This window comes from Emiliania huxleyi, assembly GCF_000372725.1.
Source record: "Emiliania huxleyi CCMP1516 unplaced genomic scaffold EMIHUscaffold_74, whole genome shotgun sequence".
NCBI lineage: Eukaryota > Haptophyta > Isochrysidales > Noelaerhabdaceae > Emiliania > Emiliania huxleyi.
This window is the reverse complement of record NW_005196456.1, coordinates 84,544-98,779: the sequence shown is the minus strand read 5'-3', so window position 1 is coordinate 98,779 and position 14,236 is coordinate 84,544. Positions and strand designations below refer to the sequence as shown.

Below are 14,236 nucleotides of genomic sequence, written 5' to 3'. Positions count from 1 at the left end.
GAATCGGGCCCGGCTAGAGGACCTGCCACCGGAGGCGCACGAAATAGAGGCGGTTTTGTGGTGGGAAAGCGAAAGATGGCCAGAACGGGGCGCCGCGCGCTCGGGAGCGCTCGCCGCTCGCAGGCCAACTCCTCCCCAGCACGGTGAGTGCGTGCGCTGAGGTTGAACTCGATGCCGCGACTTCACAGCCTCCGCCGTGAAGCTCCCAGCACTTCGAGGCGCTTTTCGGCGCCATGGTTTTCCCAGTCCACGTCGAGGGCGCTTCGCCGGCTGTCATCCCAGTCCATGGTCGCTCCACAACGATTCCCAGGCGTGCCCGCACGCTCCTCAGGGGAGTGGGCGGCACGCCTCTTGCTATCCTGAAGCGCGCGTCAAGCCCGCTCGACCGTGAGCTTGCTCAGCGAACAGTTTTTCAACAGACGTTGAGCGACGGGCGTGAACCTCCCACACACTCGCCTACTCCTGGCGAGCAGGCCTAGTGCACTGAAGAAAACAGCGGGTGCGCGAGCTGTGTCAGCCTGCTACGCCTGTGTCTAGTCGCTCCCAGGGACTAACCCTTGCCCAGCTCCACCCTTGCCCTCATGCGCGTCGACAAGCTGCTGTGTGCTCTCTTGCGCGACGACGCGTCGGGCGCCAGCCGGCCCGTCGTGATACTCGAGATCCTCGACGCCGACTTCTTTCAGCTCCGCGCCACGCGCTGCCTCGCCTTTGATCCGCATCGACTCCTTCCCGACCAAGTGCAGGCGGAGCGGTGGCGGAGCGAGTTCACTGCACACGGCCTATGGGAGACATTTGGCGCTGCGGCGAGACAGGCGAATGCCCCGTGCGGGCTGTGTCCGTGTCCCGGCTCTCTCGCAGTTGAGCGCTCGTCCCCGCCTCGTAGATTCACAAGACGGTGTTTGGCACCGACTGCGTCAATCCCGAGGACGACTACAGCACCTACGTCGTGCCTCTCGACGCGGCCGCGGCAGACTTTCCGTGGCGCGACATCGGCCGCCGCAGGAGCAAGGAGACGCGCCGAGGCGAGCAGCACGACGCCGTTTACACGCCGCAACTGGCGCTGACGCCTGTGGCCACCTTTGGCGACGACGAGGGCGAGGAGGCGGGTGAGTACCGCAGCGACGGCGGTTGGATCAGTGTCAGCGCCGGACGGCCGTACGTCCCGCCGCACTTGAGCTTGGAGGAGGCGACCGAGAGGCTTCGCAGACACATGCCCAATGTGCACGCATCCCAAAGCTGCGGCCCCTCTCCCTCCCCGCCCGCCCCGCGCCCCTGCTGCCGCCGCCACGCCCCACGCAGCCACGCCTCACGGTGGGCGCGTCGGGACTAGTCGGATGGCTTCCCGCCCAGTGCGGGGGCCGGCCGCGGGTTTGCGACGCACGCCGTGGAGCGTGGCGGCATCACCGCCCACCGCCCCCTCACCGCCACCCCCTCCCCGTCACCGCCTCCACCCTCCCCTCCCCCGTGACGGACCCTTCTGCGCTCCGCTCCAGGGCCGGTACGTGCCCAAGGTGCGTCCACGAGACCGCTTTCTTCCGGGCGAGAAGATGGAGGGCGAGGAGCTGCGCAAGCGGTACGCGCAGGAGAGCGGCTCGACGACCGGTCACGGGCGGAAGCGGAAGCGGAAGGCGAGCGTGTGCACGGACGTCGGCCGCGTCATCTTTGTCTCGCCCTCGCCGCCGTCCGGGCGAGACGGCAGGTGCTTCGACCTGACCCCGCCCTCCCCGTGGGGCCTGCACCCGGTCGTGGTCAAGGCGCAGGAGCAGGACGTGGCGCCGCTGCCCGACCTCGGCCTCAACTACTTGCGCGTGCAGTCGGTGCTCGAGGCGGAGCGGCCGGGCGACGGCGGGCCCGAGTTTCGGATCCACAGCTCGCAGGCCCTCTCCTTCCACCACACCTTTGCGGGGCGGTGGGCGGCCCACTCGGAGGAGCGCGCCGACCTGACCTCCGACGAGGCGGCCAACTTTCGCGCCGCCATGGGCGCCGCGATCGACCACGAGGCGAGGCGCACAAAGGCGCACTCTCCCGGCGAGGTCCTCGACCGCGTGTTTTGCGCGGGGAGAGGGATTTTTGCCACGGCGACAGACTCTGTCCCTTGCGCGACGCTTGTCGCGGGCGAGATGGGGAGGTGCTCGGGGACCGTGCCTCCCTACCTGCGGGAGGGATCGTGGCGAGCGAGCGGGCGCGGCGAGTAGGACTGTGGCCGAGAGCTGGTCAGCGAGGCGAGGCGAGTCCGCGCGTGCGAGCGGTGCGGCGTGTGGGAGGAGGCGGTGTCCGGTGACGGAGTCGGAGACGCTGACGGGTTGTGTGTGTGTGTGTGTGCGATTTCGGGCCCGGGGTTGTGCGTTTGTGTGTCCGCCAAGTCATCACCGTCGCCCTCCCGGTGTGTCGTTTACAGCAATCGTCCAGCGCCTGTATCGAGAAGGACTGCCACCCTCTGAGCACTCCTCTCCCTCCCTCCCTCTGCGGCTGACTGCTCTCCTACTACGGCTATCTGTGTACTACACGCTGGAGTACGATCCGCCGAAATTCGGACAATGCTCTTTCCCACGCCCGCCACATGACGTCCACCCCGCCGCCGCGTCGGTCGGCGCGCGCCGACGCCGACCATCACCACCGACCGACGGCTCGCGCACGGCCGTGCGGTGAGCAAAAATTTGGGTCGCTGCGCGCCTGCCGGATGCTCTGCGACGTCTGGACGCTCGCCAGAAACGCCAGGAAGCTTGCCTTCCACCCCTGATAGGCCTTCTCTCCAAATGTTTTGAGCAATAGCCGCAAATAGTACTTTTCGGCACTTTTCATCACGACCCACGTCCAGGTGCCGACGAAGCGGCTTCCCAGCTCACCACCTCGCCTTCTCTGTCTCTCTCCTGGCCCAGGCCCATCAGTATCAAGCCTGAGCTGTCCCAAACCGCCCTTATTTTGGGTGATGAAGCCCACTCTGGCTCATACCACGGCTCTTACGGCCTCACACACGCCTGTTTCACCCACAGACACCGCCGGCACGCACTCCCACTTCACACACGCTCAAGCACAGCCCCACCAAAGCACAGCCCTGCTCAGAATGGGCAAGGGCTACCACTTGGTGACCCAGGTAGCTTCTGGCTCGCCACTGCACTCGGCTCCTCTGCAGCTGTCTCGCGCTCTCGCCACGACAGCACGCCGACGGCAAGCTTTGAGGTCCGTCTGGTGGACCTGCTGTCGCCACGGCCGCCGCTCACATGAAGCTCACACCATGGCTCGACACCGGGGCCGCTCGTCCCGGTCGTGGCGGCGTGTGTGAAGGATGCGCGGCCGAGCCGCTGGCTGGCGCCGCTTAAACGTCCGAGATGGCCGCAGCACAGGCCATCTCTCAAACAATCGGCCGGTGCTAGGGCCGCCGCAGTCGCAGGTGGGCCCACGGCGATGGGCCTGGTCGATTTCAGCCGACGGGAGGACAGCAGGGCCGCGTGCGGGGCCTGCGCTTGGATGTCCCCGTCGGGCGGGGTACACCGGCGCCTGGGGCCGCTGCAATCGCGCTCCCACCACCACTACTGAGACGCTATATGGCGCGAGCATGGCTCCGCGCTACCATGTACCTCTGCGCCCTGTACCTGTGGTACGCGTACACTGCGGCATTCTCTCGCACGCTGAACACGGGCAGCTCTGGCGCTGCCGTCCCGTACACGCCACAGCGAGGCGGTGCCACCGCCTCGGCAGCACCTCAGCCTCAGCGGGTCGGCGGCGGTGACGTGCTGCACGCACTCCGAAGCATGTATCTGCGCAACGGCACTGTCGGGAGCATGCAGGCGGCCGCCGCAGCCTCCGCCACCTCTGCCACCTCCGCAGCTCCCACCGCCACTGCCTCTGCCGCCGCCGCCGCCGCCTCCGCCATCCCCGCCACCACCGCCACCGCCACCGCCGCGTCGTGCGCCTCGACGCGCGAGCACACCGACCTGGACGGCGCCGTCGTCCAGGACGGGTACGGGCCGCGCGGTCTCTCGCTGCCGCCGGACGAGTGTCGCGCCGCCTGCGGCCGCACACGCGGCTGCAACGTCTGGGTATCGTGCGCCGACGCAAAGGCGTGCGGACAGCAGTGCTGGCTCAAGTGGGTGGAGGTGCCGTCCACGGCGCCGCTGCGCGGCGAGGGCGCACACGTGCCGTGGAGTGCAGGCACCTGTGAAAAGGACAAGCCGGGATCGGTGCGTGACACCTCCGAGACACCTCCGAGACACCCCCGAGACACCTCCGAGACACCTCCGAGACACCCCCGAGACACCCCCGAGACACCTCCGCCTCGCCCCTCCGCAGCCCGATGTCTGCCATGCGCCCACTCTGCGCGCCCACTCGTCGCGCTCGCACGCGCCACGCTGTCATGGCAGACATGGCAGACATGGCAGTGACGCCTGTCCCCTGCAGGTGCCGCTGCCGTCGGCGGAGCAGCTCGAGGCGGTGCGGGTGGTGGCGCTGCGCACCGCGAAGGGCGAGCTGCGGATCAAGCTGCGGCCCGACTGGCACGCCCCGTCGGTGACGTACGTGCGGACAGTCGCTCTGACCGACACGTGCACAGCCAAGTGCGTCTTGCCAGAGTCGCCACACAGACCCTCACGCTCCAAGCTGGCCGTCACAGCGCCCGGCCGTCTTTGACGGCGCTGCGACGCGCCAGCCCCCACCGCCTCCTCTGCGGCGGCACGACGAGCCGCGAGCTCTTGCATCGAGCGTGGCCGCCGCGTCCCATCACTACCGCACCGAGCCCGACCTCTCTTCTCTTGATCGTAGCACACCTCCTCGTGGCAGGTGCGTCTTCTACCGCGCGGAGCCTGGCTTCCTGCTGCAGGGCGGCATGCGCGCGGTCGTGCCTCCAAACAGCCGGTGCCGCGCCTTCCCGGGCGGGCCTGCCGACTGCACCGACCCGCAGGAGCGGCCCGGCGGGAAAATGATGGAGAAGGGGCAGGTGGCGTGGGCGGGAGGCAGCGCCGGGCCCGACCTGTTCATACTGATGGGGCGCAACGGGTTCGGCGCCACTCACACCGTGTGGGGCGAGCTGGCGGACGAGGCGTCGCTCGCGCTCGCGCTCGAGCTCGTGCAGGCGCCCATAGAGAAGGGCCTCAAGCCCGGCTCGATGAGGATGATCGCAGACCCGATCTCGTTCACGGTGCACGTGGTGTGACCGCGTGAGATTCCTGTGTGCGCGGTGGGCATGTCCTGCCCTGTTTATGTTGAAGAAGTTTGTGGTGTGTCTAACGCGAATTCTAAAAAGCATGACGCACGCGTCGAGACGAGAGCGCTGACGTGGCGCACGCGTGCTGCTGCGTGCTGGCAGGTGGCAGAGCGGAGAGAAGGCGCGCACCGTTCGCCTTGGGCGCGTACACGCGCTTGATCGACGCGGGGTCCGTCCCGGACCATGCGCACCACCACCTTGCCGGTGTTGGTGCCGCCTGCAGCGTACGGAGCGCGGCATGCACTCCCCGCTCCATCGCAAAGGTCTGCAGAGGCAGGCCGTGAAGGACTTTGACAGCGCTGCGCGCGCAGAGAGGATATGCAAAGTGTCTCATCCAGCCTGGCTCCTCCTCGATCCTGGAGTCGAGCGCGATCGCGGTGTAGTTGTTGGAGCACCCCGACTCGTGCCGCTCGTAGCTCCACGCCGCGCGCTTGCCGATCTCGCACAGTCAGGTGGCACGGCATGGGGTCAGGTGGTGTGGAGGCTACCTGGGAACATTCCTCGCGTGGCAAGGCGCCAACGGTCCATGCACTTGCGTTTCGGCACGATGCCAGTACGACCAGTACAATGCACCACGGTGGGCCGAGTGCCATTCCGTCTGTAGGCGGACACTGGAACAATTGGTGTTTGCTTCCATCCGCCCGTTGGGAAATGCCATATCGAGAGCAGGTGCAGCCGCAGCGGAGCCGATTTCGCCAACGTCAGTGGCGCATGAGTAAGGCGCCCATGCGTGTGATCGTCTTCGCTCCACGGGCCGGCGAGGCGCCACGCCGTCTGCGAGAAGACAGTCTGTTCCCACGACGCTGCCCCCGCTGCTTCAGCCATAGTCCGCAGAGTTTCTCGCATGAGCAATATCGCGGCGGCGGTACTGCGCACGAAGAAGAAGCCGACGTTGAGCTCTTGCCCTCTGAGGATGGGATCCTCCAGATGTGCGTTCGGCTGGATCTGCAGGTCGTAATTCTCGCTAGTGTTGATGCGGGAAGACCTGGGGTCCGCTGCGTGAGCAATCGGATGCGCCACCCAAAGCACATCGAGCTCCGAAAATAGCACGTCATGACCCAGCTGGAGGAGCCGGAGCGTGTAGCCGAAGCGCACCTTACCCATCGCGAGGAATTCGGGCGTCATGCCGTACCGCAGCTCGCCTGGTTGGAGCTGCAAGTGGCTATCATACGCACAAGGAAGCGCGTTCTCGCGGCACACGTCCAGTGTCGCCGGATCACTCGCCAAGACCACGTACCGCTTCTCTCCTAAATCTTTCACTCTCTGCACCCACGCAAGCAGCGCCTCGCGCATTGCGAAGTTTGCCATGGTCACAACAACTGTTTTGTGCGAATAATTGTGTGCCTTGGGCAACCTGAGCAGCACATCCTCGAGGCCCCAGGCAGCAGCAACAGGTGCCGGAGTAGCCACTGCTGAGGGCGGCATCTACACAACTTGTTTGTACGTGCGTACGTTCGTAGTTTCAGCACCCAAAAAGATTGTACCATATGACAGGAGAAAAGACGAGCACTTGTTGTGTGTTGTGTGTTGTGGTGGTGTGCGGTATTTTTTCTTTTTGTTGCCTGTTCTTTGTATCAGAGGAGAAAAGACGAGCACTTGTTGTGTGTTGTGTTGGCTGTTCTTAGTCCGACAAGGGGAAAGACGAGCACCTGTTGGGCGTAGTGTTGTGCGTTGTGCGGTGTGCGGGGGGGGATGGCACACCATTCGTCGTAATCGACACACCGATGTAGGGATCCCTTATGTAGATGTTAGAGGTGGGTTAAGAGGGAGATGTGCGCGAGCTGCGGGACCGCCGGGACGGGATCCCTAACCGCACACCCCATCATCGCTCGAGGTTGCACGTCACGCTAGGTCGCAGCGCTCTCGCCGTCGCGTGCGGGCGCGGCGGAGCGGGCGGTGGGGGCGCTCGGACGGAGCGGGCTCGGCCCCGCAGGTCCCGCCACTTCGCCCGGCCGCGGAAGAGGCAGGCGCGACGCTGAAGAGGGATTTCGCGTGTGGCATTGTAGGCGTTTGAGGGAGGCGGCCGGCAAGCGCCAGGCGACGCGCCGGCTGCACACCCCGGCCCGGAGCGTCCCGATTGCAGCCTGATGCGTTGCCATCCTAGGCGTCGCGAGGTCGAGCACGCCAGAGCCGTGTGATGACCAACCCGTTGACGTGGGTGGGGCGTGGGGCATCCCTCCTGGCGAGCGGCCGGGCGGCGCAGCGCGCGAGCCGCGGAGTCGACAGGACGTCACAACGCGACGGCCGCGAAGGCAGGGGGGCGGCGACGAGGGAGGCGTGGCCCGTGCCCGTGCTGAGCACGGTGGCGGCGCCGGCCGGGGCCGACGTCGAGCAGCTGTACCGTCCGGCGTTGCCGCCCTCGAGGGCGTCGCTGCGCGAGGCGGGGCGCCGGCGCGCGGAGCTCAAGCAGGCGGAGGCCGAGGCACCGGCCGCGATGAAACGCAGGCGGGAGGAGGAGTGCGTCGAGCGGGAGGCGGAGCTTCTTGCGCCGCTGGCGGCGGCGGACGCGCCGAGGGGCAAGCGGCGGCGAAGCGTGCTCGCTGCGGCCGTCATGCACGAGGCGATCCCGGACGGACAGGCAGCGGTGCACGAGGCCAAGCCGGTGGGGGCTCACGGTGCCAAGAAGTGCAGGGAAGTGATCCAGCGCTGGCGGGAGTTCGAGGCCGCCATGACCGAGGGGGACGAGGTCACGCGCAGCAACTGGCGGGCCGGCATGAGCGCCGGCTATCCGTCGACGCAGCTGACGCTCAAGTTCATTAAGTGGCTGCTCGTCACACGCATTTATCAGTCGCACTCGACGCGGCGAGATGGACGCGAGATGATCGGCCGGTCGGCGAACCAAGTGGGCCAGATGGCCACGTGGATGCGGAAACACGTCTGGCCGGCCCTCTTCAGCAGCGCCGGCTTCCCGACAGGGTCGGCGGCGTTGGCGTACTGGCGGCCGATCCTTCAGCACCTGGAGAGCCTTGTCGGGGGTGGCGGCGGAGGCGCGCAGCAGCTGGCGGGGGTGGCGATGGCGGCGGCTCAGGCGGTGCAGACGGAGGCGGGAGCGGACGCGTCCACTGTCGAATTGGCGGGCGACGCGGCGAGCCGGGCGGCGCAGCTGGGCGTACGCGCGGCGACGGCGTCGAGCACGACGCGAGAGCACCTCAACCAGACGGGCGAGTACTTGCTCCAAGACGCACTGCTGAGTGAGCCTTTCGAGGTCAACGAGTCGTTCGTGCTCAACGCGTACCTCGGGTTCGCGCGACAGATGGGCTGCAGGCCAGGCATGGCGGTCAAGTACTCGAGAGCGCCATGCCTGCAGGAGTCGCTTAGGCGGCTCCCATGGTGTACCTGTGTTAGTGCCAGTGCGCGCCAGTCCCGTGCCCAGTGTCGTGCGAGGGAGTTTTGTTGTAAAATTCTCTTCTTGAGCATACCGTAGCCTAAACCCATAGCTGTGCTGGGTGTGGGACTATCTCTCTACTAGGTTCCGTCCGAATGGCCCACAAGTTTTGTTTTTTTAGGTCCCAAACAATCCGAGTAGCGTCGTCACGCAAGCGACCACTCGATTCTTTGCTTCCTGCGCACAGGGTTGGGGTCCGGAAGGGGGTCTAATAAGCTAAAGTGCGCACATAATGTCGACGGTTGGGAAACGTCGTCCTCCGTCACCAAAAGTACTTCTTTTTGGCGTCATGTCTGCTCTGCTTCTCCCATCGGATTGCCTCTTCTGGAATTTCCCAGTAGGACTCCGGCCAGCAGACGTCGCGCCGCCGTGCGACGTAGACAGAGTCAATAGGCAGTTGCGCCGCCTTGAGAAAGCCCTTCTGCGCCATCAGTCGGTCGAGGGGCCGGGACGCGATATTGTTGTCCTCCACCAGCAGAACGTCCGTCGGTGTGATGTCAAAGCGTGTGCCATTCAGCACAACCATCTCGTGACCCTCAACGTCCAAGCTCCAAAGCGAAACCTGTCCCGTCCACCCGGGTGCGCGGTGGAGCATGCTCTCAAGCGGGTTGCAATGTACTGGTTTCGCCCTTTTGTTGCGTGTGACCTTCGACAGCCCAGCCTTTAGTTGCATGTGGAGCCTGCTTGGCTTGGCTGTGATGCACTCTTTGATGAGTGTGCACGAGCGCTGTGTGGCGATTGCGGCGTGATATTCCTCATTCGGTTCAACGCACAGACCTGGCCATCCAAGACAGCGGTCGAAAAAGAACGTGTTGGAGATGTTGCGTGGCTCATTGGCTCCGCTGTCGACGTAGAACCCCTTTTCGCCACGCAGTGTCATGTGCGCGAAAAAATTGCGCCACAAGAAAACATCCTGCATGAATTGGGCATCTGCCGCACCAAGCCCACGCATCACTGCCACGCAGTGGTCCTGCAACGTTGGGTCAGCAGCGCGGAAGCCCGTGCTGAGAAAGGCGTTGAGGTCGACCGCGCTCAGCTGCTGTAGAGCTGACTCCGAGCAACCGACTACACGATGAGCCATGATCTAGACAGTGTGCACGGGCCTGCGGCGGGTTTCGCGACTTCCGGAAGAATTGTCCCGCTGTGCCCGCCTAGCGCCTAAAAGAATTTTCCGCGCAACATACTGGCAACACTGAGTCGCGCGTTACGAGCAAAGGTAAGGGTGGCATGGTGCTGGTAAGGCAGGGCGCGGATCCAAGGACCGACGGCAACGATCCGTTCGATCGAGTCTCTGGCCTGTTTGTTTCGGTCGTGGAGGGAAACGAGCACGGCGACGATCAGGGCGCGAGGAGGGCGCGCTGGCGGGCGAGGGTGAGCATGCTCCGTCCGATGTTGAGTTGAACGAACGACAGGACGGCCAACGCCAACAAACGCAAGGGATGGCGAAGGCGGGGTTTGAATATAATGTGTCTAGATCGCGTGCCGTCCATGTACGTTTTCTTTCTTTCTTTCTTAGCCTTAATTTTAGCCTTAGGCGGTCGCACAGCACGATTCACGCGACAGGCAAGGCGGGCAAAAGAATTTTGAGAGACGCGACATTGTGCTTTGTTGAAGGTCTCGAGGTCTCGAGGGAGGCGGCCTCTCACAACATCCGGGGCACGTGTGTGTGTGTGTGTGTGTGTGTGTGTGTGTGTGTGTGTGTGTGTGTGTGTGTGTGTGTGTGTGTGTGTGTGTTTTCACGACGTGCCTCCCCGTGTTTGTAGCCTGGCGTTTGTGCCCCGTTTGTGCCGCGTCCCGTGCCCCCGAGTTCATTTTAAACGTGTGTTGTGTGTGTGTGTGTGTGTGTGTGTGTGTGTGTGTGTGTGTGTGTGTGTGTGTGTGTGTGTGTGTGTGTGTGTGTGTGTGTGTGTGTGTGTGTGTGTGTGTGTGTGTGTGTGTGTGTGTGTGTGTGTGTGTGTGTGTCACACACCACACTCACCCCCGGGAGCAGGGTGCCGCCCGGAGGGGGCTGGGCGACGTAACCAGACGCGGTCGCGAGGAGCATGGCCATTCTCGGCGCTCCCGGGGAACACACACGGCGGCGGCGCGCGAAAGCTGAACACAGCGCCTCGAGTGTGAAGACGCCTATTTTTAGAACGCACCGAGCGCTTGGCACACACAACCCAACGCGGCCGAAGGATATCCACCTCGAGAACCTCGAGAGAACGTGGAAGCTGTGGAAAGCCTGGAACTAATTTCTTCGCACCGTTGCAACTGCCATGTCGGCTGGTCGGCGGCTGGCAGCTCTCGCCTCGCTGGCGGCGCGGTCTAGTGCCGCGGCTCCCAACTCTCCTGTGGGCTCGTCCGGAGCAGAGTCCACACGGCAGCCATGGGGACCGTCTCCTGGTGATGGCTGAGGGCGGCTAGACGAGGCTGGAGCACTTCGCTCCGCTCGCCGCAGCCGGCTCCCGGTGGGGCTTGTCGATTGACATGAGAGAGATATTTTTAGCAATACCAAACAACTTTTGTTGACATGAGTGTAGAGTGAGCAGCAAAGCACAACAGAGAGAGATTTTCAGTGTATGTAGCTCTTACGAACAACCCGTATTTTTAGCAATACCTTAATGTGATGTTACAGGTGGGTTAAGAGGGAGATGTGCGCGAGCTGCGGGACCGCCGGGCAATACCAAACAACTCTAACACTCACACGTCATTTGGGGCCTGGAGCCCTGTTCACGCGCGCGCGAGACGTGCAGACAGGAATTCGCAGACAGGGTGGTCAGGTAGGTGAGAGTGAATGGCGCGGTTCACGTTTTGCAGTCAACACCTTACGAACACGCCAGCGACCCCGTCACTGCGGCCTGATACAAATCGGCCGACCAGAAGTGTGTGCCGTATGAATACGCAAAAATGGCTCCAAATGGGTGTGAAAGACGTATTTTCTTCTCAATAACAAGGCTGTGAACCACAGAGCCGGAGCACCAGCCCGCCGCGGAACTGGGACTTGGCCGACGCCGCTTGCTTTCGACGTTGCACCGTTGATCCGCTCTTGCCGATGGCAGCGGCTATTCTCCTGCTATCCGTCGGAGCGACCTCGTCGTCTCCGCCTGCTGTGAGCGCGCCGTCGCTTCTGGACGCGCTCGGAATCCAGGCTGAGGTACACCCGACGCCGCTCCACCGCGGGCGGAGACGCCTTCAAATCCTCACAAGAGAGAACACAAAGCCTCTGAGGTTGCATCTGGACTTCGGGTCGCTCTACCGCGAGACCGCCGTGCCCTACACGACCTGCTTCCAGGAGGGCGCGTGGTACCGGCGCGGCTTCCCAGGCCCGGAGCCCCCCGGGGGGCCGACCGGCGTCGCTACCTGCCCACGCGACAGCACCGAGTGGAGCGTCGCCGCCGAGCAGGGCTGCTGGGGCCGCTGCACGGAGGCGGACCTGGTGACGCCGGGCGGGCGGGAGGTCATCGAGCACGTGGCGACGGTCATCGCCGCCGAGGTCTCCCAGCTTCTCGCCGTCGAGCGCGTGAGCGGCAACCTCGTCTTTCGCAAGTCGGCCGGCAACCCGAGGTGAGGGAGGTGTAGCCGTCGAGATACTTGCCGACCTCCCCGCTCCCGCCCCGTTACCGCCCCGCCCGCCCCTCTACGCCTCCCACCTCCGCCTCTCCCCCCCCACCCCCCCCTTCCGCCCTCAGGATCGCGCGGACGCGCGAGGAGAAGGGGTACACCGTCGAGTCGCTCTGCTTGTCCGACTGCCAGACGACGGCGTTCGCCGCCGTCGACGAGGCGTACTGCAGCGAGGGCGTGGAGGCGGACGCCGTCCTCTCCATCACCAAGCCGCCGGGCTTCGAGGGCGTCGCCGGCTCAGGCTCCGCTTGCGCCACAGAGGCGCGCGGCAGGCCGCTCTGGCGCGCTCCCTAGATGCCGGGCAGATGCCGGGCAGATGCCTCCCCTGCCCGCGGTCGTAGTACGCGCTCCTCCCCCTAGATGCCGGGCAGATCCCCCCCCCCCCCCCCTCTCCCCCCTCCACGCCCCACAGGCTCGTCTTCTCGTGGCTGGAGCAGATGAGCCAGGTGCGCGGTAGACGGAGAGGCGGAGACACGGCCCGAGCAGCGAGTGGACACAGCGGCGAGGGTCTGGGTGCAAGGCAGATGATGACGGCTACACAGGAGCGACACACAGACCCACACAGGGCCAGACACTCCGCCAGCCGACACTGCCACGCGCCCTGAGAGGTGCTGGAGGCGTGGTCAGGGGGGGGGGAGGGGAGGGGGGGGGGAGGCTGCCGTGTCTGTTTGCCAGGTGCTGGTGGCGCCGTGCGGAGTCGGCGCCCCAGACGGGGATTGCTACACGAAGGACGCGGAAGGCTACTTTGTTGACAACGACGGTACGTCGCACACGCACACACACACACACACCACACACACACACACACACACACACGCACAAAGACGCACACACACACGCACACAGTTTAGCGTGTGCAGACACCGACCTTCCCCCCCTCCCCCTCCCCGCCCCCTGCCCCCCCTCCCTCAGGCAAGCGGGCGGTGGACAAGTGGCGCTCCCTGGTGGTGAACCTTCCTAGAACCTTCCTAGCCTTCCTAGAACCTTCCTAGCAAGTGGCGTCCCTGGTGGTGCCGCACGACACCTCCTCTTCGGCAGTGCGGCAGCTGTGACGGCGTCTCTTCACACCTGCGAGCTGTGAGCAGGTGCACGAGATGTTCCATACGCTCGGCTTCTCGCACGGCATGCTCGCCTAGAGGGACAAAGACGCGCTCTTGCGCTCCGACGAGCACTCGAGACGATCCGCAGCTCCTCCGCCGTATTGCAACCGATTCACTGCAACCGATTCACTGCAACCGATTCACTGCAAACGTCGCTTTTGTGTCGCGTGAACACACAGCACGGTGACGCGTCCGCTGCAGGCAAGTTCCTGCACGCAAAGAGCCCCGACGGCTCCTCCAAGAAGCTCATCGAGCTGCTGCCCGTCACTGACCTGGACGGGCTCTCCGACCGTGTCTGGCACTTCCGGTGAGTCCTAGAACCTTCCTAGAACCTTCTCTGACCGTGTCTGGCACTTCCGGTGAGATGGTGTCGAGATGACCCCGAGATGACTCGAGATGGCTCGAGATGACCGGAGATGACCCGAGATCGCGCCTCCCCCACCCCTCCCCCGAGCCTCTCCTCGACCCTCGTGCAGGAACGGGACGCGCGCCTACGCGGCGGCCCAAGACTTCTTCGACTGCCACGACGGAGACAGCCCCGGCTGGCAGGGGCTGCCGCTGATGGGGTACCCGTCCCTCGGGCGCGAGACTCGTCGAGACTCGCCGAGATCCCCGATGGGTCGATCGCATGCCCCCCCCCCCCCCCGATCCGTCTTATCTACCGTGAGGAGGATCTACATCCATGTTTGGAGCCACCATTTTTTACGACTTTCTCCGGGATAACACTGACATACCTTTCGCCGTCTTTTTGGCCTGGACGTTCAACCTCTCAATGCTCTCGCTCGTCGGATTCTGCTCCGTTCTCCCGCTGCATGCTTTCTTCCTTCGTGCTGTACTTGACTCATGTTGTGAATTTTGTCCCCCCCGCCTTCTCTAATGGTTCAACCCCTTCCTTTTATCTCTCTCCTCTTATATCCATTCACTCTTTTTCATACTCATATTTTTTCT

The 14,236-nt window shown here is 64.5% G+C and overlaps 7 protein-coding genes across 7 annotated transcripts in view; 5 read left to right on the top strand and 2 right to left on the bottom strand.

Moving 5' to 3' along the window:
• The first annotated feature begins 543 nt into the window (after positions 1-543).
• On the top strand, positions 544-2,420 carry EMIHUDRAFT_453081 (hypothetical protein). Its single transcript, XM_005760711.1, has 4 exons — positions 544-812; positions 884-1,219; positions 1,300-1,368; positions 1,494-2,420. The coding sequence occupies exons 1-4, from the start codon at positions 582-584 to the stop codon at positions 2,193-2,195; spliced, it is 1,338 nt and encodes a 445-aa protein (XP_005760768.1). The 5' UTR covers positions 544-581; the 3' UTR covers positions 2,196-2,420.
• A 1,362-nt stretch (positions 2,421-3,782) lies between these two features.
• Positions 3,783-5,223, top strand: EMIHUDRAFT_465563 (hypothetical protein; the record flags this gene model as incomplete). Its single annotated transcript, XM_005760710.1, has 3 exons — positions 3,783-4,181; positions 4,399-4,553; positions 4,777-5,223. 3 exons carry the CDS (start codon positions 3,783-3,785, stop codon positions 5,147-5,149), a joined length of 927 nt encoding a protein of 308 aa, XP_005760767.1. The 3' UTR covers positions 5,150-5,223.
• A 445-nt stretch (positions 5,224-5,668) lies between these two features.
• On the bottom strand, positions 5,669-6,508 carry EMIHUDRAFT_217455 (hypothetical protein; the record flags this gene model as incomplete). The annotated part of the gene is made up of 1 exon (XM_005760709.1): positions 5,669-6,508. The coding sequence occupies one exon, from the start codon at positions 6,506-6,508 to the stop codon at positions 5,669-5,671; it is 840 nt and encodes a 279-aa protein (XP_005760766.1).
• An 829-nt stretch (positions 6,509-7,337) lies between these two features.
• On the top strand, positions 7,338-8,669 carry EMIHUDRAFT_106053 (hypothetical protein; the record flags this gene model as incomplete). The annotated part of the gene is made up of 2 exons (XM_005760708.1): positions 7,338-8,550; positions 8,638-8,669. 2 exons carry the CDS (start codon positions 7,338-7,340, stop codon positions 8,667-8,669), a joined length of 1,245 nt encoding a protein of 414 aa, XP_005760765.1.
• A 178-nt stretch (positions 8,670-8,847) lies between these two features.
• Positions 8,848-9,666, bottom strand: EMIHUDRAFT_217453 (hypothetical protein; the record flags this gene model as incomplete). Its single annotated transcript, XM_005760707.1, has 1 exon — positions 8,848-9,666. The coding sequence occupies one exon, from the start codon at positions 9,664-9,666 to the stop codon at positions 8,848-8,850; it is 819 nt and encodes a 272-aa protein (XP_005760764.1).
• A 1,953-nt stretch (positions 9,667-11,619) lies between these two features.
• On the top strand, positions 11,620-12,482 carry EMIHUDRAFT_217452 (hypothetical protein; the record flags this gene model as incomplete). Its single annotated transcript, XM_005760706.1, has 2 exons — positions 11,620-12,102; positions 12,276-12,482. The coding sequence occupies 2 exons, from the start codon at positions 11,620-11,622 to the stop codon at positions 12,480-12,482; spliced, it is 690 nt and encodes a 229-aa protein (XP_005760763.1).
• A 143-nt stretch (positions 12,483-12,625) lies between these two features.
• Positions 12,626-14,236, top strand: part of EMIHUDRAFT_217451 (hypothetical protein) — a gene marked incomplete at both ends in the record, with an annotated part of 3,093 nt that continues 1,482 nt past the window's right edge. Inside the window, 5 exons of the mRNA XM_005760705.1 lie at positions 12,626-12,634; positions 12,864-12,948; positions 13,490-13,595; positions 13,765-13,880; positions 13,960-14,087. Of these exons, the coding sequence (XP_005760762.1) occupies positions 12,626-12,634; positions 12,864-12,948; positions 13,490-13,595; positions 13,765-13,880; positions 13,960-14,087 (444 nt within the window). The remainder of the gene's footprint in view (positions 12,635-12,863; positions 12,949-13,489; positions 13,596-13,764; positions 13,881-13,959; positions 14,088-14,236) is intronic.